Here is a 24,587-nt window from a genome sequence, read left to right as displayed (position 1 = left end):
CAATTTCTTCTGAGATGGCTGTTCTTCAGCTTTCTACACAATGACAAAGAGCTGGGAAGAGGAGCTGCTGGCTTTCCAGAGGCTGTGCTTGTGCTTCAGTGTAATAACATTAAATAGCAGTTTTATCTCTTTCCCATGCAGTTGATAAAAGGCTGTGTGGCCATAGGAGGTGCTTAGCTTTTGGAAATACTGTAATTCAACCAGTCCTCTGCTGTATAGACACCCTTCCGTGACATCCATTGAACTCTAGTCATGAAACTCTTCTATCTTAGAGTTAAATGTTACTGCTTGATTACTAAAACCCTACTAAGACATTTTAAAATAGAGATGAGCTACTTAAGCTTATATAACTCATCTCCTGCAAAAATCATTAAAAAAGTATATAATAGGAAAGAAAATATTGAAATTAAACCAAATACAGGGACTAAAAAACCTATAATGTTCTAACTTAGGATGTGGGCTACACAGTGTATTTTTTTTTTAAAAGGGAAGTACTTTTTATTGACTAGAAATTGGAAAATAGCATTTGTTGGCCAAAACATAAATGTACATGTTGGTGTGATGAAGGCTGATTAACTGCACCAGTGCCTTCTGCTAGGAAGACAGCCCATAAGTTTTTCAGGTGTCCGGTTGCATAGTAGTAGCTTTCTGGGTATAACTGGAGTATTCTCCTTCCCAGATAATTCCATGAGCTAGGCCAGGCTAACATGTACAAAAGTTTTAAGAGGACTGTGCTGAGCAAGTTTTTTTTTTACAGATGGCTTATAGGTGAAACTGTGAATGCATCACCAATGGCTCTTCCACTGTTCACTTTGGTTAATACACAAAATGAAAGCTAGATTTTGAAACAAATGTCAGAATTGTTTCACTGTGTTAGAATATAAAGTAAGAGATAAGAATCCTGGGTGTCAATAGTTGCCCGTTGTGTAGCTGGCTGAGGTCTGTAATAAGCAGGAGGCTGGATACTTGCAAATAAATCATAGGTCAGTTGTGTTTTGTGCAGGATAATGTGAATCCTGTGGTAATACACTTCTAAATTAAATACACATGATGAAATATGACTATGAGGGATGCTGGAAATCTGTGAGCCTCTACATTAATACTGCCTAAAGTTCTTATCTCATTTAAGAATTAATGTTAGTGCTTATATATATATATAGCCTTCCTAAGCAAGTCACTTGGTAATTCTAATGTGTCATTTGTTTGTTTTACTTAAGGAATCAGCTGGAGGGGATATTCAGTCTCCTTTAACACCAGAAAGTATTAATGGGACAGATGACGAGAGAGTGATGCCGGAAGTGACGCAGAACTCAGAACCAAGGGCTGAATCAACCCAGAACACATTGCCATTTACCCATAGGTACAGATTCCATTCCCACATCCTGATAAAGTGATACTTATCTCCTTTCTCGTTAAAGGGACCTTCTCCCATGTTGTGGCTTCCACCTAGCAAAGTTAAGAATTAAATTACATGGTTTTTTGTTTGTTTTTTTTTAAGTTTGACTTTCAGATTTGCAGTATAATCTTTGTTTTCACAAAAATACATGAGGAAATCTCTTTGAATAAGATTTCGGAGGGCGTTATTTTATGGTTTAATCAGCTGATTGAGAGCAAGCCCTTGAACACTGACTGGTTAGTGCAGGTGTCCCTTTAACAGGAAGCATTATTTCAATGTTTGAGATCTTAGTAAAGTTAACTGCTTCTTAGAATATTCCAATTAAATTATTTTTGCACACATTCTCTTTAAATGACTGATAGGATTGGATGTCAGCCTTTCACTGATGAGTTGTTGGAAGAAAAGGGACTCTTACAACACTTACAGATTATAAAATTTAAAGCAGCCTTTAATTGAACAGTTCTCTGGCAGTTGAAAATATTTTCAACTTTTTTTGAAACATGAAAGAAGTGTAGTTCTGCTTCAGACTGAATTATAATTCATTGCACTAGGAATACTGTACTCTGTTATTTAAGAAAACTAGGACTTTTAATGATACAAACAATGAGTTAAGATGGGTATATATCACCTATTAGAAATTATTGTAAATGGAACACTCAATAAAACACATTATATACTGAGACCATGGAGAGTAGATTAAATATTTAATAAAATTAGAGCAAAGCTAGAAATATTAGATTTATTTTTTTAAACATGGTCTGAATCAGTTTATAAATAGAGTTTTAAGAGCCCTTGATCAAAGGTTGGGGAACACTAGGATGTCAGATATGTCATGCGAATAATTTGGTATGAGCAGAGATGGAATTGGAATTGTTCAAGACATTTTTGTAAGAGAATATTACTATTAAACATATCTGGAAAAATAATTTGCAGTTTCAAATGAGAAAAAAGTAATTATACTTTTTTAGCAGAGTGAGTGTGTTTATTTTTATACTTCATTTGTCACCAGTGCATCTATTACATGTTTTAGAAGACATGGTGCTTTGTAAGAGAGCTCTGTGCATGTTGAAGGAGTATTACAAATGTTGCACATCAGTGTTCTGTAACGAGTTCATTTAAACTTACTGTTTGTGTGTTGGATTTCTCTATCAATATTTTTGTGAAAAGGAGTTGTGATAAAGTTCATGGAGGAGTAGTGTTTGTTTTTTTAAAAAGATGACAGCTTCAAGATCTTCCCTCTTGCTTTGCACATGTAAATATGTTTTTTGGTATACCAATGTAGTAACTACACTTAGCTCTGCATTGACCATGACTGAAAATATTTTTTGAAACTACCCAGTTGTAATTTTTGATGGTGTAGAATAGAGTTTACAAAACTTCTACATGATTTTCTAATTCACGTATGCAGTGTGAGTGCCAGGGTTTAGTTTATTGTCCTGTTAAATACCACTAGCTAGAATTGATTTTCCAGCAATTACTCTACATTTGAGAGTCACTTCTCATGATGATTCTCATGACAATCATGTGTCTTGCTAATAGTAGCTTCAAGTTTGTTAGTGAGCTATTACTGAAGAAAATGCAAAATTTTTCAAATCCTTTGAAATTAATTGAATTTTGGACTAGATAAGGTTTTTATTATAAATAAGTGAAGATTCATATAGTTTACTTTTAAAAAAAAATACTAAAAAGCTCAAGTGAGGACATTTATATATTATTATTTAACCCAGACAGAAAATGCTTTTAGGTACTTTCTGACAATTTTTTCGTATAGAAAGAAAAGTATCCTTTTGTATGTGTGTGAGTGTCAAGGAACACTGTCTCAATCAGAGGGAAACTGCCATTTTAAAAAATGTATATTCCAAAAGATTCCAGTTATTTCCCAGGTACCATTATGTTTTTCAAGATGATGACAGAACTTAGTTTGGAAACCAGATACTTTGATTGGATTTAATTGTTAGCTGTAATGAAGGCTCTCTAAAATGGCACTATGTAGCACATGCATGAAAGAGATGGAAAGTGAAGTCTCCAGGATTGTGTTAGTGATGGTTAAATGGGCACGTTTTTGTAGAGGCATTCCATAATATTAGATTGGCAACCAGGTAGACATATCTAGTTGCTTGTGCTAGCTGGAAAGGTGCTCTCTGCAGGAAGCCTGTTTGCCCTGATTATTTTTTTTTTAAATTAAACAAAACCTTATATGCTGATCATTGGAGACTCCCTGGCCTTTTCATGTGTCAGGAGTACAGAAAGGGATTGTGGTCCTCCTTGTTCCCTGCCCTTTTGATGCTGTGTGTATTGGTGACACTCCGTGTGTGATAGAGAGGAGTTGTTGCACAGAACCCTTTCCCTTTGTGCCCTAGTAACTCCTGCTGATCGTTGAGCCTCATCCTGCTGTGTTTCAGCAAAGTTAAAGTTTAGCTAGTGCTTCTGGGTGAGAAGGATAACACTGGAATGACATGTGAGAGTTGTCTTGTGCATGGCAATGCTTTTTACATATTTGCCTTTACTTCTGGAGCTGTTGATTAATTGCTAGGTGCTTTTCAAAAGAAAAGATGGTGTGGTCTTCCCTCCAATGAGTTCAGCTATAGGGGACATGAGAATTGCTGAGGCTGGCCATGTTTCACTGAAATATCAGTAGTGTAACAAGTTCATTTCTTTCACCATTAGGAAAGCTATATTCTGCTCTGGTGTGACAGTACATACTTACCCTGTGAAGGTCCAAAAGGAGTGTAGGCTGGAGCACAGGGAAAGGCACATGTGGAGCCACCTGGTAGGAGCCCAGGTAACCATGGGGCAAAGGTTGGAGCTTCATGGGCAGGACAAAGTGCCACAGCATCACACAGTGTGGATGGCTGGTGAGGTGGGAACAGCGTTGCTGCCAAGAGGGATGGCAAACTTAGCCAAGTGCAGGCACCTCTGTGGCACAGGACAGGGGTAAAGTTTTGAAGGAAGTTGTTGTCAAGACATTTATCCAGGGAAGAGGTTTTCATGTCTGTATGGGTCTGAAAGGAGTTAACAAGGTCAAAATGAGAGGTGTGGAGGTCATGCTTTAGTCTACATCTTACTACTTGTAATTTTTAATCTGCACATGCTTTTCATTTTGTTGTAACACATCCACTCTGGCCAGATATGTCCCCTTCTGCAAGCGTTCTTCTCTGTGCTTTGTATGTCTTAGTATAGGTAGTTACGGGCTGTGTTATTTCAGCAGAGTAAGTGTAGACTACTTTGTTATTTATAGTTGTTTTCTGAATCATTTATACCAAAAAGCTGAAAAAAAGCATTACTTAAGTCACCAGAGTTTTGCTATTAGATCTTTAATTTTTTATTATTTCAGTTAATAATTGTAAGTATTGAAATGAGCATTCTCCAGTATATGTCTACAATCCTATTCATATCCTATGAACATAATAGAATAAAAGTCTAGTTGCTTCAGTTTATCCTTATCTGGAAAGTCCTAATGCTGTTCACAAGCAGTGTGACTCTAGTCAACTGCTTGAGAGATAAGGGTATTAAATGGTTATGAACCTTGCACAGACAGATAAAATCTTGCAATTAAACCTCTTGCTTTTTTAAAACTAACTATGATGGTTAATGTCGGATTATGAACTTGGGAACTCCCAAATCTTATAATATAGCCTGAGCATTGCTCTCATTAGTAAACGTTGCCAAAACAAATGAAAGTAAAATGTAACCTAAGCCTGGCATTAGAATTTTTAAAAGTCTTGGCTGAGACTCTGATCAAGTCTGATTTTCTGAACAATGGCTAGTCCAGGAAGGCTTTTTCTAACAAAAGCTAGTTAATAAAATCTAATATTTAACATAATTAAGAATAAAAAAGTGTGTATTTATCTTAGTTTCCTCAGACATCTTCATTTTTAAAAAAATATTTCCCACATTCTTTAAATTGTGATTTAAATTTTTTTTCCCATCTAAAAAAAGTTGACCATAAAAAGGTGTTTGGAGAGAATAAAGTTGCTAAAAAATTTGTAACCATTTCCAGTGTGACTGTACCTGTTTTTTAAATGTAAGTTTTAATCCTACTGGTGCATAGTATCTAGTTCCTGATGGTCTGAATGAGCCCAAAGAAATACTCTACTGAGCTTATTTAGCCTTAGAATAAAATTCAAATATTACAGCTGAATAGTGTGTCAGGTGAACTCTGCAACTGCTGCTTGGGGCTTTTTGGTAACTGTTTGGTGAACTTGCTCTTTTGCCTTTGAAGAGAATACATTTGTTTATAACAAGTTTTATTCCATTTTTGGCACCTCATGAAACTGTGGGATAAAAAACTTTCAGAAACAAAACTTAAAATAAGAGGATTCTTCTGGGACAAATCTTGAAAGTCTTCAACTTTCTGTCAACTGTGACTTGTACCTTTTACCTCATTTTTTCATGTAATATGTAAAGATGTTCCATCTAAATATCATGAAACTTAGAATTTATATCACATAATGTTTTGATTAGACAATGTGTTTGTTGCTTGTTGTGGTGGGTTGACCTTGGCTGGATGCTAGGTGCCCACCAAGCCTCATTATCACTCCCCTCCTCAGTATAATGGGGGGGAGGGGGAGGGGAGGAGAAATAAGATAATAAAACTTGTGGGTCAAAATAAAGGCAGTTTAATAAAGCAAAAGCAAAGGTTGAGCACATGGAAGCAAAGGAAAACAAAAGATGTTATTCTCTACTTCCCATCAGCAGGAGATGTTCAGCCACTTCCCAGGAAGCAGGGCTTCAGTACACTTAGCGGTTGCTCCAGAAGACAAATGTCGTAAATAGGGCGAATGCCCCCCCTTCCTTCTCCTCTCTCTTAGCTTTTACATCTGAGCAGACATCATATGGTATGGAATATCCCTTTGGTAAGTTGGGGTCAGCTGTCCTGGCTATGTTCCCTCCCAAGATCTTGCCCACCCCCAGCCTAGTGGTGAGGGGGGGAATGTTGGAGAGAGCCTTGCAGTAGTGAGAGCACTGCTCAGCAGTAGCCAAAACACTGGTGTGTTATCACCACCTTTCTAGCTACCAATACAAAGCACAGCACTATGACAGCTGTTATGGGGCTCAGCCAAACCCAATACACTTGTTCATTAGAATTCCTATTATTGTATTCAAACAGGTTTTCAATATGAATTTTTGACTCATTGCCTTAGTGAAACTGGACATATGATGCTTATATATTAGGTATTTTATTGTCTAGATAGCTTACCATTTAATAATGCTGCATGTAAATTCAGTGCTGTAATAACAAAGAAAAAAAAATATCTTGCTGATAGTTCTTGTTCCTTCACTGAGCTTTCATTAAAAGTTGTATGCAGAAATCCGTTTAGTAGATTTTTCGCTTTGTATATTACCACTACTCACTTCTGCAAGCTTAAATATTTTAGTTATGTTACAGTGAAGATACTTTGTGAATCATGCTGAACTGTTAAGTTGGCTTTAAAGAAAAGTTTTGAGTTCATAATTTTTGTGGCATTTTGTAATTTGAATTTATACTCAAATCCTAGTGTTTGGATGTTGTTTATAGTGTTATGCATAGCTTCCTTACCAAGTAGTTCATACTAGTCGTTTTACTTTTTTTTAATTCTTGTTTTTGAATGCTATTTATCCTGATGGCAGGATAATTTCATGTTTTGAGGAAGCTCAGGAAGTCTCTAATCCAAGCTCCTGCTCAGAGAAGGTCAGCTATGAGATCAGACCAGGCTGCTCTAAGCTTTATCCAGTTGGGTTTTGAAAGCCTCCTAGAATGGAGACTGATAAAGCTAGGCTTTTTAAAAAGGTTTCTCTGTAACATAGAAGGCAATAACTGTCTTCACATTGCACAGCACTATAATGAACTGTGACATTTTAGGGCACACTGGAGGAACTCTGGTAAATTCAATTACTCTGTTGAGAAAAGATTATTTCTTGAGGTACACTTGGAGAAGAAACCCAAAGGTGGTACATTCCCACTGTCAGTGTAAGCAAAGAAGTGGTTAATATAGCAACTTAGAAGTAGGTCTTGACTTCACCTCAACCAACATTTGTTTGATGTTGTGAAGGTCCTAGCTGTGCTCTTCTGCCTCTTGAGGTCCACGAGCAAGAGCCTGGCGGTCTCAGAAAGAAGCACACAGAGAGGGATTGTTCTCCCCTCCCTCCCTGACCTAATTCCTACTGCTTCCTGAACTCCTGCACTTCTGCCTAAGTTGCTGGGATTTAGCTCAAGTAGATTTCCCTTCAAAATAAAAGTTTCTGCTAGGAAACTATTAATTTGAAAGGAAAAATCTTACCTTGTGTTCATGTAAATTTTTTCATGTCTGATTTTCCTGATCATAACAATTTCTGAAAATTCTGTAGGAAATCTGGAGTATGCAGTAAACCAGTGGTTTTAAACCAGTATTGTGTCAAACACAGCATAATACAGCTCATACTGTAACATTTTCATAAGATATCTCTGGTAATGGAAGGAGAGGTGGAGAGGACTCGTATCTGCTATTAGAAAAATGGTCATGGCGTATGTGTTGCATATCTATTTAAAATGAAGCAACTCTGCAACTAATAGAGTTAATTTTAATGGCTGGGGGAATGTATAAGAGCCAAAACTAAAAATAGCCCAACACTTAAGAGAGTAATATCATCATCTCCCTTGTGCACCTAAGGAAGTTCTAGTTTGGAGAATGCGAATTACCTACTTCCTGCTGTTTATTTAGCAAGCACTCCAAGGGATGATTCAGACAACGTGAGCTGGGTGTTTAAAATTAGATTATGTAAATACCATCCTCGGGGACAAGTGAACACTTTTCTAACGTATCTGTCAAGTATGTTCTTAGAAAAGGACTATAATCCTTGTGCAATTTATATTAAAAAAAAATGCAACTTGTAACAATTTTTCCTCCTTTAATTGCATATATAATAATAAAAAAAAAAACAACCTAGTAAAAATGAAGACAAAAATAAAAAAAGAAGGAACTATCTTGCTTAAAGAAGGAACTTTCATTTTCTGAAAGAATATATTCATGGTGTTCAACAAATCCAAAATATCGATGACATTAAAAGATTGTGTGGTGATACTTCAGCAACTGTAAACATTGACTCTATAAATCAGGGTATGTGATACTTAAATCAGATTCTGTGGGGTGTGTTGGTTTTTTTTTATTGCATCCATTAATTCACAGTCATTAATTTTGTTAGGTATTTTCAATAATACAGTTTTCTGAAAAGTATTGTTCCTTTTAGGAGTCTACTCTTGGCACACAGTGACTTTTTGTTGTCATCTTTAGGCATTGGTGGAGGACCTATTCTCTTTATTCTAGATTTTCCTAATAATTTGGTTGAATAATGAACTTTTTCTGTAGTGTATTTTGATACCAGGTGTGTATGCTTGTTTAAATTTGTGAGCAGTGTCTGTGAGATTTCTTTTATGGGATGATTTGTACATATGTTATTTAGAATATTTGACTTTTTTTTTTTTTTTTAGTTCTAAGCTCAAACATGCAATCATCCTTTCAAAGAGAATGAAAATGATAGTTATAGATCTTATGTAAACAGTTGATACCTCATGTTTTATTTACTTATACTTCCGTCTTTCAGCATCTTTGACACTGCAGAGAGTCCTCATAGGAAACCTTTCAACCAGTAAGTAGGGATAAGTTGCAAACTGAACTTTCTCCATACACCATGAAGGAGTCCAAGGTGTTGTCTATAATATACCAGAGATCTCTCTGGGTAAATTTTGCTGAAGTTAGGTCAGCATTTCCAACTGTAACAGAAACCTCTTGCACCAATGTCTTTTGAAACATTTTTTTCAAAACTGAGAAGTGTCATTAGGATCAAAGAGAAAAGACACCAAAGAAATGCTACAGGTCTCAATGCACTGTTCTCCAGAAAAAAAAACAGTGAAAAAAATTGAGAAGAAATAGCCACTTTGTGGAATTACTTTTTATTTTAAAATAATCTGTCGGAAGAGTTAATACTTTGAAAGTACAAATGTCATGCCTTGTTCGGATTGGAAGCCTCAGTGCATACTTAGATATTTTTCAGTCACCCTTTTAAAAAAAATATCTTCTACAGAAACAGAAAGCCAATAATATCTGAAGTTACCAGGAAAAAACCCACATAGTTATATAACCCCCAAGCTGAGTGTGAGTGAATTTTCTAATAGTCGTGACCCTTGAAACGAGAAGCCTTTTGTGAAAAATAAAGACAGAGAGGATGTTTTGCAGGACAAATATGAACATATTTTTCACAAAGTCTGATTGCTCAAACTTCACTGTCCCATCCTGATTGGTTAGGGAAGCTGATGTGTGAAAGTATCTCACGACAAAGGTAATGCGAACCATTCATGCTCATACCTTCAGTTTGGGATGAATTCTTAATGAGGAAATGGGGGGCTTTCTTCAGAGTCTGGAATTTTGACTATATATTTGTAACAAAACTTTCATATGGCAGTCTGTTCTGCAGGTAAGAGTATTTTGCAGTTTGCACTCATCTTCACACACACATGCTTTGCCTCTCCAGAAATGGACCTCTTCAAATTGCACCCCAACAGCCAGTCAAAAGTATAACATTAGAAGATTAAAAGCTCCTCGTAGCTGGTATGTATCTGCTTCATTTCAATGCAAGACTTTGCCCACTTACATTTACAGACACAAAATATAATGCTTATTGTTAGACAAACTTTTCCAGACTTGTTCATTTACTATTTTCTGTCTCTAAATGGACTCTGTAGTCATAATCTGGTTCTGTAAAACTGGAGAATAGTCTAGACATGAGTTTCAGGGTACACATTCCTATCCACATAGAAATTATTGAAAAGGCTACACAGTTTTAGAGAAAGGAAATGAAAGAGAATTGAAGATTTGTGGCCTGATCACTTTTAAGTATGCTGCAGAATAATCTGCATCAGTATCTTATTTCAATTATTGTGAGTTTTACTCATCACAAGGTTCACTTATTGTCAATTTTGGATTATTTTGTAAAATTAATATACAGAACATGGGTGAACTTGTGTAACATAGTTATTGTCGTCATGGTAAAATGCCTCTGTCATATTCCTTAGAAGTACAGGAAATTGAAGTGTTACTGAACGATTTTGAGTTCAAAGTCCACAAGCTAAAAACCAGCTTTAAAAAACAACAACTCTGAAAACAAGTGAAAACTTGGCTTTTTGTCAGTTTTGGTATATTAAAATAAAATAAAAAAGAACTCATAGTAATATACAACTCATAACAATATACTTTAAAAGTACAGCTTTATTCTTTTAAAGCCCACATAAACCTATAACCTAAAGCAATACTTAAATATTTTTGACATGTGTGTTTCAAATGAAGAAACATCTCCAATTGTTCAATTTCTTTTTCTTTTTTTTTTTTTACAGTAAGTATGATGAGACACTGGAACAGGTTGCCCAGAGTAGTTGTGGATGCCCCATCCCTGGAAGTGTTCAAGGTCAAGCTGGATGGGGCTTTGAGCAACCTAGTCTGGTGGAAAGTATCCCTGCCTACGGCAAGGGGGTTGGACTAGATGATCTTTAAAGGTCCCTTCCAACCCAAACCATTCTATGATTCTATACCAGGAATTATTTCCTGCTTTACTGAGAATACAGGAACTAAAATTAAGTCACCTAAAAAACAAAACAAAAAAAAACTCTGGCAAAACAACAAAAAAGCCCAAACCTTTCAGTTGGTGGCTCTTTTCAAATGTAGGCCCCTGCACCCCATACCAGGTATGTTATCAGTTTTGCTGGCTCACCTGCTCTTCTGAAACAACTCTGTGTTGCTGTACCTCATCTGTCTGCTTTATTCTTTTTAAGAGAAAGGGTATATGCTAAGTTTTTTAGGTAGTGGGGCCAAACCCATTGGAGTACTTGAGGGATGCATTTTTAAAAAATGAGAAAAAAAACCCACCCAAAACCCAACAAGCCCTCTGTAACCAAGTACATTTTAGTGAAGCTGAAGCTCCGTTGAATGTATCTGATTGATACCAATTTAGTCCTCCTTTTAATGATACCAACAAGTTATTTGCCTTATTTTTTGTCTCTGGTGTAGTGGTGGATAACGAGAAACATGAACTTATATGAGAAGCTGCACATATATATAGATAGAAGGTCTTAGAACTGGGTATCCATATCCTGTGTGGCTATGCTATCGCTGCCATTTGGAATGCCTAATGATAAACATACAAGTATAGCGATAACAATGACTAAAAAGCTACTATTCTTGAAACAGTGTAGAACCAATTTTTCCTCAAGCTTCCAAGCAGAATATAAATAAATATACCTTCATCAACTCATGCTAGAGAAATAACTGATTTCCTTTATGGATTTATATATTCATTTTAGTTTTTTCTGTATTACTCCCTTCTTAACTGCCCCCTCTCCTTGGAGAAGAGGGATATTCTGGAAGCAAAATCAGTCTGGCTAGCACCATCCTCTGCAGTTATTTGAACTTAAGAACTAGTAACTTATTTTATTCCTGCTGGCGTTAATAAGGATGCTATTAGATATGGAGCAGTGGAATTTACATTATATCTGACCCAAGATGTTTGGCACCTTCTAACTTAAGTCACGGACTGTTTCCAATTTCAGTTTTGGTGAATTATTAATTGTGGATTCACCTAAAATGTGCTATTTAGAGCCATGGAAGAGTGTTTTGCCACTTGCAAAGTTCTCAGGTTGTGTTAACGAGGCCCCTATGGACTTACAAATTAGCTAAGTTTTAATCAACTAGCTAACTTTCTCCTAGAGGATTGACCATGGAAGTCAGAGCCAATGATAGCTAGCAAGAAATATTTAAGTTATGGATTCTCTTCCTGTTAAAGATATGAGATTAGATGTGCTGCTGTGCCAAATTCTGCTTGGGTTAAAAAGGGAGACTGAGTGTGACTTTAGGAGGTGGCTATAGCTCCTATTCCTTTGCCACCCCTCTCATGCCATAGTTAAAGCTTCAGAATTAGCAACTGTACCTTGAGCAGCTGATACAAATTCCTTCAGCAGTTACACAGGAAGGATGATTGAATAGAACTGAGTGAACACTTCTGTCCCCTAGAATATTTTTCTTTCCAAGGCAAGCATGGAGCCTGGTTTAGGAATTAACTGTGCTGTCTGTTGACTTCTTCCATTCATCACCAACATCCAGTTGTCTGCATGGGACAAAGAAATCATGGGGAACTTGATGAAGCCACTTGCTGATCTTATGTGTTTATTAATAGGATTCAGCCAAATGGATTACCTTTGCCCACTTCTTGAGAGAATGTATATTTAAAAACTAAAGTTTGACAACACACAGAAAAGCAGCTTAGAGAACTCTATATTGAAAATACATAGCATGAGTACTAACTTGACTTTTTTTTTTTTTTACAGTGTTTCATGTTTAAATGAATCCCTTATACAAAAAATAACTTTCATCAAAGGTTTGTGTCTCAGCACTCTCCAAACCAGCCAGCTGCAACAAGGTCTTTTACCATCACATACCAACATACTCTTCATGACAGTTCCTCTGCTGCCTTCTCCTTGTTTCTCCTCATCCAGGGCGTACTCACTCTCTTCTGTCTGCTTCTTCCTTGGCTGCTCAGCCTCTTAACAGAACCAGCCACAGCTGCACCTTGTCTACATCAGCCAACCCACTGCCCCTGAAGCTAGCCCACAGCTGTATGTTATCAATGATAATTAACCCAGCTTCATTCTTCTACAATTCTCCCCTTTTTTCCTTTCTTTTTTTTTTTAAAAAAAAACATTTCATACCTTATGTTTTTAACAATCACCACAACTTTTCCACAAAAACTTCTCATACAGTCCAAACAATTTGTCCCTGAACTCATACACATATCCCTTCTTCCATTTTATCTTGGGCTTTTCAGCTTCTGGGAGCTGATCACCTTTCTTCTCATCTGCTTTCTTGACATCTAGGATTTTGTTTTCTTCAGAGTGGGGTTCTGATGAACTTATAGTACCTTGCCCTTTCACCTCTTGGGTCACACTGGACAGTAACCTGAGAGAGCTTTCAGCAGCAGCAGATCTAGAATACAGCACTAATACATTACTCTGTGTTCCAACAAGCTTCTCAACATCCTTGTGGTCGCTCACTTCTACAAGTGGAGACACCTTCAACAAGCACAAAAACATCAGCAAGAATACCACCAGGCCAAGGAGCAGCAGCAGCGGCCCACGGCACTGCACTGCTCCCACACCTTCCCCCAGCACAGCCCTCACCACTGTCTAGCTGGACCCACTACTGCTGTGGGCTGCTGCCACATCTGGCTGCTTACTACACCATTATTGCCCATTACCCTCAGCCTCTTAACTCCACGGCAGTCAGGCTTCCTTCTCCTTAATCCCAACAGCTCACCTTTACCAGTGTCTGATCCAGATCCCCAGGCTCTTCCCACATATCTTAATGTGATCTGTATAGCAGGCTATCCCCACCTGTCTCCACTACATCGGGCACTACTGTTACTGTTCAAAACTACAAATATTCCCCTAGCACAGCCATTACTGCTGTTGCTGCTCATTACACTCAGTCTCATAATCTGAAGGGCCTCACACAGGGCACCAATTGTCACAGCACTCTCCAAACTAGCCAGCTGCAACAAGGTCTTTTACTATCTCATACCAACATACTATTCATGCTAGTCCTTCTGCTGCTTCCTCATCCCAGGCACCTTCCTCCTCTCTCTGCTTCCTTCCTCTTCTCTCTTCCTTGGCTGCCCAACCTCTTAACAGAACCAGCCACAGCTGCACCTACATCAGCCAACCCACTGCCCCTGAAGCCAGCCCACAGTTGTATATTATCAATGTTAATTAACCCAGCTTCATTCCTCTACGAAGAAAACTGGGGCTGGATGAAAGTGCTGAAATAAAATGTCTAGGATGTCTAGGAATCTTTTCTCAAGTACACAATAATGAAACATTATTAGTAGTCCATTCATTGTGAAAAACTTTGATCATAGAGTTGTTGCCTTTGCAGATTTTACTCTGTGGCACTGCAGTATAATCATGTTCTGTCTTCATGTCATGAAATGCAAAAGGTTCTGTTTCAATATTAAAGTTAGTAGAAACCATTCTGGGAGAGTGCAACCACACTGGAAATTAGAAAGTAATTTTATTTAAACAACATGGCTCAGACAATACAAACCAAACCAAAACCCTAAAACTGAGTTGAGTTTCATGCTTGTAGTAAGTTATCCAACTCTGTAGCTTGCTAAAGGAGAAAAAAAAAAAGTTTTTCTTTCCTTCAGTATAATAAGAATAGGTATAGAAATGAGATATGGTTTGTTGTCTGAAGCCAAATGCTTTTTTATGTAGGCAATACATTCAGATTAAATTCACCTGATTTCCTGATTTTTAAAAGGCTAGCTAAAACAGTTTCCTACATACATAAATTGTGATCTGATCACTGTGTGTGAGACTTAACATGTTCATTTTGTTTACATAATACTCTGAAATTTATAACTAATGTAATTACATGACAACACCGATTGTGTAGCACCTTCTTTCTGTACTCTCTAGAGATTTTAGTATTCTTGTTTAATTCTACTTTAGGAATCATTTGTGCTGGGCTTAATGTTCAGCACAGCAGGAGGCTCAGGAAAGTTGGATTTTAAATATCTTCACATCATGCTGTTTGCCCTACCCTTTTCCTAGTCTAGGTGCCTTATCGGGAAAAGTGTAATAGAGCTCGCAATGTTAGAAAACAAACATGCTCTAACAGTGCCATGGCACATAAGCATAGTCTCATGAAAGGATGGGAGCTCAGCATCTGTTCTGCTGTCTGTGAAATCGCAACTAGCAAAACTCACATCCAAATTCATACTCTTGGCGTCCCTGATGGGTTTGTGATAAGTTCTGTAAACTGAAGGGGAGAGAAGTGGGGAGCAAAGCTTTATATTCTTCTTTGAAACTGTTGCTTCAATTAAGTGTTGAATTGGGAAGAACTGGTCTATGAATTATTATTTTTTTAAACTTCCAGCTGACTTATGAGCCAAATCATAGAATCGTTTAGGTTGGAAAAGACCTTTAAGATCATCAAGTCGAACTTCAAATCATCTGCCCTATGCATTATTCTGTAAAGAAGCTGAAGGAAACATAAGATCGCTTAGTTCCCACAAGTCTAGACTGAATAAATAAGAACTAGCAACCACCAGTGAAATAAGGGAAGGTGCCATGTTTGGGTTTTTTCTTAAAGAAAAACAGGTGTTTTTTACAATAGTGGAGAGAGAGAAACTTACATAGGTACTGCTTCCTCTGAGTGTTAACCTGTAGTTCATAGAAAAAGCACCAGTATCAGAGACTTCCCATGTATCAATTTTATTTTTTCCTCTTTCATATAATCTCCTTTTAGTAAATTTGACTCTGGGATCAACATAGTGCAAGAAATTTAGTCTTTTCTTGGATTCAGATTTCGTTTAAACAAGACAAATTTATTACTTACATTCTCTTAAAAAACTCAGATAGAAAAAAACATGAGTGGCAGTATCCACTGATAAATGTTGCAACTTACTAGCAAGTTGTTTTGTTCAAACCTATGCAGTCAATATGTTTTACTGTGATCACATAGTTCATGCAACTTGCTGCTTGTTTTTCAAAGTACTTCTGACAGCTCCATAGATGGTTTAGTTTGGGCTTTATATATAGGATATTGACTCTAAGTAATTGTATGGCTATCACAGGAAACAAATGAAACAAATTTGCCATGCTCTCACATAGCTTCTGTTCCCTTAATGGAATAAAATTATTTTGTCATCATGTAATCTGAGTTCATTTCCTATACTAACTGTATTAGATTAATGCATGATTTATTATTGCATGATTGCATTATATTACATTATTATTGCATGATTAACTGATTAATGCATGTCATTGTATTTACTGGGATAAGCAAACTGGCAATTGTAATGCAAAAATTAATTGAACCAGTAGTTATTATTTGATATTGTAAAATAATCTAATGCACTAGCTGGGCAGATGCCAAATAGTCATAATTCAGAATCTTTATGCAACTACCTAATCACATATTTCTGTAGATCATTCTATAGTATGTCTTCCTGTTCCTGATAGTGGAGTTGTGAGGCCCTGCAGCTGTAATGATTGTTCTGCTAAATTCAGTGTTTGCTATGAAAGTAAGACAGGAACCAGTATTAAGGAGTCTTAGAGACTGAGATATCCTGTGGTATCACCAACAGAAGGCTCATCTAAGATCTAAAATTTGACCCCTCGTAACAGCTGCTGTCTTCAGCAGAGGCACAACACACTCCAGTTTAAGCTATGATAGTACCTAGAAATGCAGACAGAGGCTTGTGCAGAAGATCTCCACCCGTTACATGTGGTGTATGTCAGATCTACAGAGTTGGGAGAGGTCCCTTTAGCCACCTCACTGTGGCTGCAGTTGCTCAGTTTACCTCTGTCTGTCTTTACTCTGTCATTGCAAAGCTGAGGATTTCTGCTGAGCTCTGTAGAATTGACCCCGGTAGCTGCAACAGTCTTGTGTCACATCTATATGGCTAAATAAAACAGACCTTGGCACCGAGGGCCATGGTCTGAACCATATCTACATGTTATAGCAATGACAATGGATCTCTTCTGGGCCTATGCAGTGTCCTTGTGGCTGTAAGACACAGTTACTGTTTTGTGTGGAGTCCTTTTTCAGTTCCAAATGCCTGCAATGATTTGAGGGCTGCATTGCCACCCGCTGGAGCGGTATTATCATTGTACAAAAGCAAGGATATGCATTGCATGCCCAGAAGTGTTTCAAATGGGCATGGGAGGGTTGCAGATTGCATAAAGCCTGGTAGGGTGATTTTGGAAGACTGTATAGATGGAAGGGTGTTAAACCTGACTATGTGCAAACTGTGCTTAGGATCTGTCTGACAGCTGGTGTGGACCCTTGCAGTTTGGGGAGAGTGCGAACTCCCTAGTCCGTATGGCCTTCAGAAATTTGAGGCTTTTTGGCCCTGTTTTACTTAGTGGTAGAGATGTGGTCAACTGGGAAAAGAGTTGTTCCTTGTCCTTACTACCATAGCACGTTTGAAGTTGAGAGAACTGTAGAGCAATTGAATACTATCTTCTCTTTTGTTACATTGCTGACAGAGTGCAGATTGTATCAATGTACACATACATTGTTGTTATAGGTAGGATTTTTGAAAGAAACAGAAGCTTTTGTCTAGCCAGGGGCCTCAGCAAAATTAATCCAAACTAATTCAAAGTGTGAATTTACAGTTAAAGTGCTTTAAGTTCTTGTGCGTACAAATGAGTTCCAGAATGAAAGTGGCTGTAATTCAAATCATTTTAGCATCAAGGTCACCGTGTCCTGGTATCTGATTTGCTGATAACCACGTCATCTAATTGCCTTCATAAAGTGATTAAGTGCCATAGCAGCCCAAGTCAGTTTGACTTTCTTCACAGCCAAATACCTACTCATTTTAGAAAATTGGATGTAAGTTCCTAAATAACTCAGGTTTCTTTTGAAAATGTAGGTTTTTTGGAATATTTGAAGTATTCAGCACCATAGCAACACCAAGGAATTATGCATAGTGTTCAATAGTAATTTAATGCACTAAAAAACTTATTGGGTATCAGTTGTGAAAAATATGAGATACGTTACAGGTGTGAGAATAAAATACTTGCAGTGATACTGATAAGCAATTTCAGTAAGGGAGCAAGGACAAATTGTTTTTAATTTTTCAGAGTATGTGATAAAATGTTAGGTCTACATGGTTTTAATGTTTAGTGCAAAAAAAGCTAGAACTTAATTAGTTATGCTTGCTCTCGTGAAGGGCTTAAAGTTATAAGACAGAGTTATTGATTTTGGTTTGTGCTACATGGCCTTCATGAAGAAATAACCTTGTGTCTCTTTACTATATAAAATTAAATGACTAAGACAAAAATGAAATCTTTTTAAAAGAATAAAATTAAAATAAAAGTTGAGCCTCTTCAGAGAAATCAGGGATTTTCTTAGTGCTACTGTGATGATTCAGGTTAAATACAAGTCTTTTGCATTGTGATACAGTGTACAAAAAACATGCATAAAACTGTTGTTAACTGTAAGTTTAATGAGAAACAGTTTAAATGTCACCTATGTAAACACATCCAGTGTTTGCTAGCAGACAATACAAGAAGGTTGGAAACTGTTATTTCTTGTGGAGAAGACTGACTCTTCTCTTTGTCCCCCACATTAACTTGGGTCAAGAATGGGATCTAAAGCCCTGATTGATAAGGATCATAGCTGAAGCATTAATTTTGTGTTAATACTCAATCTTCTGCATCCCATGGAGTGCCTTTCAAGAGCTCTTCTATTGCTATTGACTCTTAGTGTTTCAATAAGCAGTGAATACCACCATACTTAGGCATTTTTTTCTCTGGCTTTGTTATGTTCTGCAGGAGCACTGTGCTGGGTTACCATAGAGAATATTTCTGTGGAATTTTCCTTCCTTTAAAATAATTTAATTTCCAGTCTATTCCTCAGTGATAAACTTCCATACTGAAAAGTGGTCTGTGTGTTGTGGTGGTTTCTATGGGCCCTGTGATGAATTAAAGTCTGTATTTTGAAATACAGAACATGGATTTATGTGGTGGATCTAAGTAGAATATAGCCACTGAAAGAGTCTGTACCATTACTCAACTTCTTGGCCAGCTTCATCTGTCAAGTCTGCAAAGATTTTGACCCTGCCCCAGTGAGCTGATCAAAGCATAGGACAAGAGATGCCTCATAACAGGACTGTTTGTAACAGAACTGGAAAGGCAACTCTTCTGTCCACAGGCTGCATGTGTGCTTTGGATGATACAGAATCTGAAAGCATGGTTAAACTGAAAGGCTAAACTCAAGTGAAAGATCATATATGTAGCACCTTGAAAGAAAATCTGTAATAGCACCCCTCTTCCCAAATTTGCAGAAAAATCTTCTGCATTTCTATCTTCTAATCTACACTGACATAGGAATTGGGAATTCAAGCATATTGTAGCTCTGAGCTGAGCAAAGGGGTGTGCAAAACAAAACAATATCTTCTGGAGTGGGATAAACTTTCAACATTTGTAGAAAATGATAGAATCAGAAAATTCATGCTCTCACCTGCTGATTTAAGCTATTCAGCTGCCTTTCTCAATTTCCAGTAGGTGTGTGCGGCTTTGTTATTAGTCACCTCACTTTAAATACAATGTGCTTCAAGGGCCTCCAACTTTTTTGCTATGACCAAGTTTGTCATTTAAGCTGTGCACATCATTCTGATCGAAAGCTGATTAGCAACTATGTTTTCCTGGTTTTATGCTGATGTAACTCCATTGAGATCATGTAGATATTCCTTATCCCAAAGGAAAGAACAGATCTTTCATGCTCCATTAATGTTTCTACTTCTCTCCCCAGGGGAGCTATCTTCCTTTGGTAAAAATTCTTTTGAATACTCTGATTAAGGATAAGGATCTCTTTGAATATTAATTAGGTTTTCATTGGCCTCACTCAAAATATTTAACTCAAAACAATTTCCTGGTAATTGTCTCTTGATTATAACTTTGAGAGGTTTTACCCTTTTTTAAATAAATTCCAAATTATCAAATAAGACTTCCTTTTGCATGTATCCAGTTAATCACAAATACAAATAAAAAGACAATAAGCAGTAGCCGTAAAGAGGTATTTTTGTTTTGTTTCTTAAGTTTTCTTCTTACAAAAGCTGTCATTCTTACCATAGCTTTCCCTCTCTTGCTGGTCTTTTACTTAAATTATTTATACTGTAGATGACTGTGCCCCTCATGCACATAAGTTCAGAGTCTTTTGAGTGGCTGAATCTACTGGGCCTGTACAAGCAGGCAGCTTTGTATGAAGACTAAAATGGCAGAACAACTCAAGACACTTCTTTCTTGCCTTTTCCTGGAATGGAAGAGGACCTGATGGCTATGTGCTCCACTGCTCTTTCTTCAGCTTCCCACTTATTCCAGGACTCCTAATTAGGTATAATTAAATTACAAACCCCCTTTCTGTTTCCAATTTTGCTTTGAATGTTTGAGAGAGAGGGAGAGAGAAGAAATTTCAGTTTAATTACGTAGGGCATATGGTACTTTGGACTAGCAGCAGGATAAACTCTAAAACCATCATGTTTAAAACCTTTCTATCATGATGTAATTTTGCACATTTAATAGATGTGTAAGCAGATGCCCTTTGAAATCTCTGAAAAGGGGTGAAATTCCCCAAATGCCTGTTTAAAATTTCTTCTAAATCAGTACATGAAGTGAGGAGCTTAACTGTCATTCTTGGCATGAATGAGAGGAGGCTTCTTGGGAGCTTTTAGGAATACCGTGAGGGTTGTTGCACTCATCCTCTGTGCAGAGTCATCATCTCCATCTAATTGGACAGTTACGTCATTCCAATGTAGGCAATGGCAAGCATAGGCTGTTGCAGAGATCTCACCCTTCCAGCCCAGGACCTCAGCATTATCAGAAGCTTATGGAGTTATTTTAAGGCGCCCTTTAAAGCTTACCATCTTATTTTCACAGCACAGTTTTCAGTTTTCATTATTGCAGCCAGGACTTAAGTGTTCTCAGACCCCTGTGGATGAACACTTTTGTGGCTTTATTTTTGTATGGAGGATTTCATAAGGACCTTGTGCAGAATTCCTTCCCAAATTCACCAGTTTTATATAAACCCAAACACTTGCCTTACGCTTCCAAAGAGAAGCTACACTGCTACACTAGAGCTCTCAGCTACTATGGTAACAGAATAAATTTCACACACCCCCTTTGTTTCCTTAAACATGAAGAGCTGCTTCGTAAGGCTCACTGGCAAGGCTGTCAGAAAGGATCACTCCTTGCTGCCAGCACAGCTAATGCATTGTTACCAGCTGGTTGACATACCTCTCCTGCTGATCGGTAATGCTCCACCAGATTCTTGGTCTGCTTCCAGCCCATGCCATTATTTATAATCTGCACAGTAGCTACAGGGACTCTGCTCTGTTCATATTTGTCAAGTCTTATGGATTTAGTTACTATACCAGATGCCAAATTTTTTGTAGTGAGTGATCCAGTCTCTACTCAGTTGAATTCCTCTTCATTTCTGCTATCCCAAGACAGTACTGCTCACCATAATCTGCAGTGCAGATCACAGTGACACCTGAAGAAAAGAATTTATGTGCTCTTGAGTAACTGGCCTGTAATAGCTGGTGCAGTGCTGTGTTTTGGATTTGGTGTGAGAACAATGTCGATAGCACACTGATGTTTTTAGTTGTTGCTGGGTAATGTTTATAATAAGTCAAGGACTTTTCAGTTTTTCAGGCTCTGCCAGCAAGAAGGCTGGGGGGACACAAGAAATGGAGAGGGGAAACAGCCAGGACAGCTGACCTGAACTGGCCAAAGGGGTATTCCATACTATAGAATGTCATGCTGAGTATATAAACTGGGGGGAGTTAGCTGGGGCCTGCTGATCATCACTTGGGGTCTGGCTGGACATTGGTCAGCAGGTGCTGAGCAACTGCACTGTGCATCACTTGGGGTTTTTTTCCCTTCCCTTTGGATTTTATTCTTCTCCCCTTCTCCCTCCCTTTTAAAATAATAACATTATTATTGCAGTATAATAATAATAATAATAATGATAACAACAACAACAACAATAATAATAATAATGATAATAATGATAATTTCAATTATCAAATTGTTCTTATCTCAAACCTTGAGTTTTACCTTTTTCCCGATTCTCCTCCACATCCCACTGGGGAGGGGTGGGGAGTGAGCAAACAGCTGCATGGTGCTTAGTTGCCAGCTGGGGTTAAATCATGACAGCAACTGTAGTTCTTTGAAACCATGACTACAGTAGAGTAAGAAATCCGATTTTTAAATTACTTCATTTTAAGCAACAAATCCAATATTAAAACCCATAAAATATTAATAAAGCATAATTCTGCACATACTTTATTTTTATTATAGCGTTGACACTGCATACAGCTCATCAAACGAATAAGCAATACTGATTCAAAAAGCAGAAAACACCTCTTGATTTGGACTGTTTTGGGGTTTTTTTGTTTCATGAAGACATCTCTTGAAGTAACTTCATTCTGAATGCAACTCATTAATGCATGTTTCCCATCCCCTGCCTTCACAAGCCTTCTCCAACTGGCTAAATGTGGTGACTGGAGCTTTTTGGATTAACTTTCCTTAGTGACCTACTTTGCAGAGAGAGATAATAATGCATTTATAGCCTCTAGCACTCTATTTGGGTCACAGATGGACAGATAGAAAAGCTATTCCTCAGTGACTTCCTGGAGTTTTAACTAATCCCCAATGAGAACAGAGATTGGCTTGCTGTTAATTGGTCAGAATGCCTAAAAGTGTGGAAGATCATTGACTCCTACTTGACTTTTCAGGGTGTGTCACATTTACACCATATGATACCAGTCAGCAGTTGTTCTAAGAGTGTTTTGTGGTAGTGATCAAATTATTGGATGCCATAGATGTTAAATATCTGACTTTGAATCCTTTGCCTCAATGATGGAGTACCATGTAGTTTTCTGACTGTGGATGTGTCTGATGTTACACATGTACAGATACTGTGGCCTGCACCAAGGATCAGAGATTCAGGGAGGGTTTTGAGCTTTTACTCACTGACAAGCGCTTATGATCCCATGAACAGTTGTAATTGTAAAGATAATTTTCCATGCAATAAGTATGACCTAAACCTCTGTTATGCAAGTAATTTTTTTTTGTGTAGCATGATTAGTTGAGCCAATAAAACTCATATTTTGCTGTTCTCCATTAGAGGCCCATTCCCCTTCTTGTATTTGGCACTAATGTAGTGATGTTTGCAAAGCAACTTGTTATCTTATTTTCAGATGTTGAGAAATGACCAGGCTTTATCCTCTGTTATGATATTTTCAAAGGTTTGGTGGAGCTTTTCATGGTGAGAAACAGGCAACAAGCAGATATGTTAAGGATGCCTCTTTTTTTGAAAGACCACCTTGAAACTTTGAGTGTGCCAGGCAGTCAGTGATGTTGATTCTGACAGGGCTGAAGAAATAACTGTTAAAATTGTGACAGCATCAGCAAATGGATGGATGGCTTTCAGAAAAAAACAAAACAAAATACGTGTGCAGGTTGAATTATTGTGCTGCAGGACTGCAAATTTGTGTGCCTGTGTTCCCCAATGTATACATACAACTCTGCTCTTTGTGCCACGGTGTGAAACTGAAAGGTGTTCTGGCAGAAGTTGTGTTGCAGTTTGGATCGTTTTGATCACCAAATAAGTGTTCATATTTCATGTGCTTCCTAGAGCAAATAATGTCAGAACACATGAAGAATGATTTGATTTTTGTTTAGATATTTACAATTGTTAAAACAACCTGACAGAGCTGTGCATGTATTTCCTATGACACAATCTAATATTTTGAGGGCAGAATCAATTCCTTTTCACAAAAAGCCTTTAAAACAGGAATTAAGTAAAAGGTTTTCGAGAGAAAAAGTACATGCAGCCCTCCTGCACGTATCTCGATAGAGTGTAGTGCAGTTATTTCACAATCAAAATTTTGACCATGGGCTCTAGCAGTTGTTGGGAGCTCCATGCATAGGCTTTCAGCTTCTAGACCTGTGTGTTCCCTGTCCTGGGTGTTAGCCTCAGCATCTTCTCTTTCGAGGGAGATTCTCATTGTGCCTGAACCATATATTTCTCAGTGTTCCCTCTGGAATTGTTGATAATTTTGAACCAATGTAGCTCTACAGATATAGGCATCAATGTAGATAGTTTAGCTTAAGAACAGCCTGCTGTAGGTGTGCTTTTATATGATCCTAAAATAATTAATTTAAATCCAAATAAGTCCAGTTTTAACCAAAATAATCCACACAGCATAATTTTAATTATCTTTTTTTTTTTTTTTTTTTTTTTTTTTTAGTTTTTCAAGAAAGTATTTGAAAAAAGTCAGCACTGCCAGGATTGGTTATGGGCTATTTTAATCAAATTATGATTTTATGAAAGAAAAATTCACATCTTTGGTTCTGTGTTTTCTGGTGTGATATCCATCACATTGCTGTGCTTATATCAGAGAATGTGGAATTTTATAAGAAGAAACAGGTAAGTCTAAATAGTTGGGAAGTCATTGTGTATTATCAGATACAAAACTAGATTAATTTAAGTAATACATTTCTATTTTATGGAGCTGTAATACAATCTGTATGAGATACATTAGAAATTGTAGAAGAAAACAGAATATGCCACAAAGAAATAACATCTGCATTACAATAGACATGTTCATGCCCATATGT

General features: G+C 37.3%; 1 protein-coding gene across 3 annotated transcripts in view; it reads left to right on the top strand.

Moving 5' to 3' along the window:
- Positions 1–24,587, top strand: part of LOC121080603 (homer protein homolog 1-like) — a 126,594-nt gene that overhangs the window by 46,724 nt on the left and 55,283 nt on the right. For all 3 annotated transcript variants that reach the window (XM_040578741.1, XM_040578740.1, XM_040578739.1), the window contains exon 5: positions 1,218–1,360. In XM_040578741.1, the coding sequence (XP_040434675.1) occupies positions 1,218–1,360 (143 nt within the window). The remainder of the gene's footprint in view (positions 1–1,217; positions 1,361–24,587) is intronic.

Source organism: Falco naumanni, chromosome W, assembly GCF_017639655.2.
Source record: "Falco naumanni isolate bFalNau1 chromosome W, bFalNau1.pat, whole genome shotgun sequence".
In the NCBI taxonomy this organism is placed as follows: Eukaryota; Metazoa; Chordata; class Aves; order Falconiformes; family Falconidae; genus Falco; species Falco naumanni.
The sequence above is the reverse complement of the archived record's forward strand: the minus strand, read 5'-3'. Positions and strand labels throughout refer to the sequence as shown.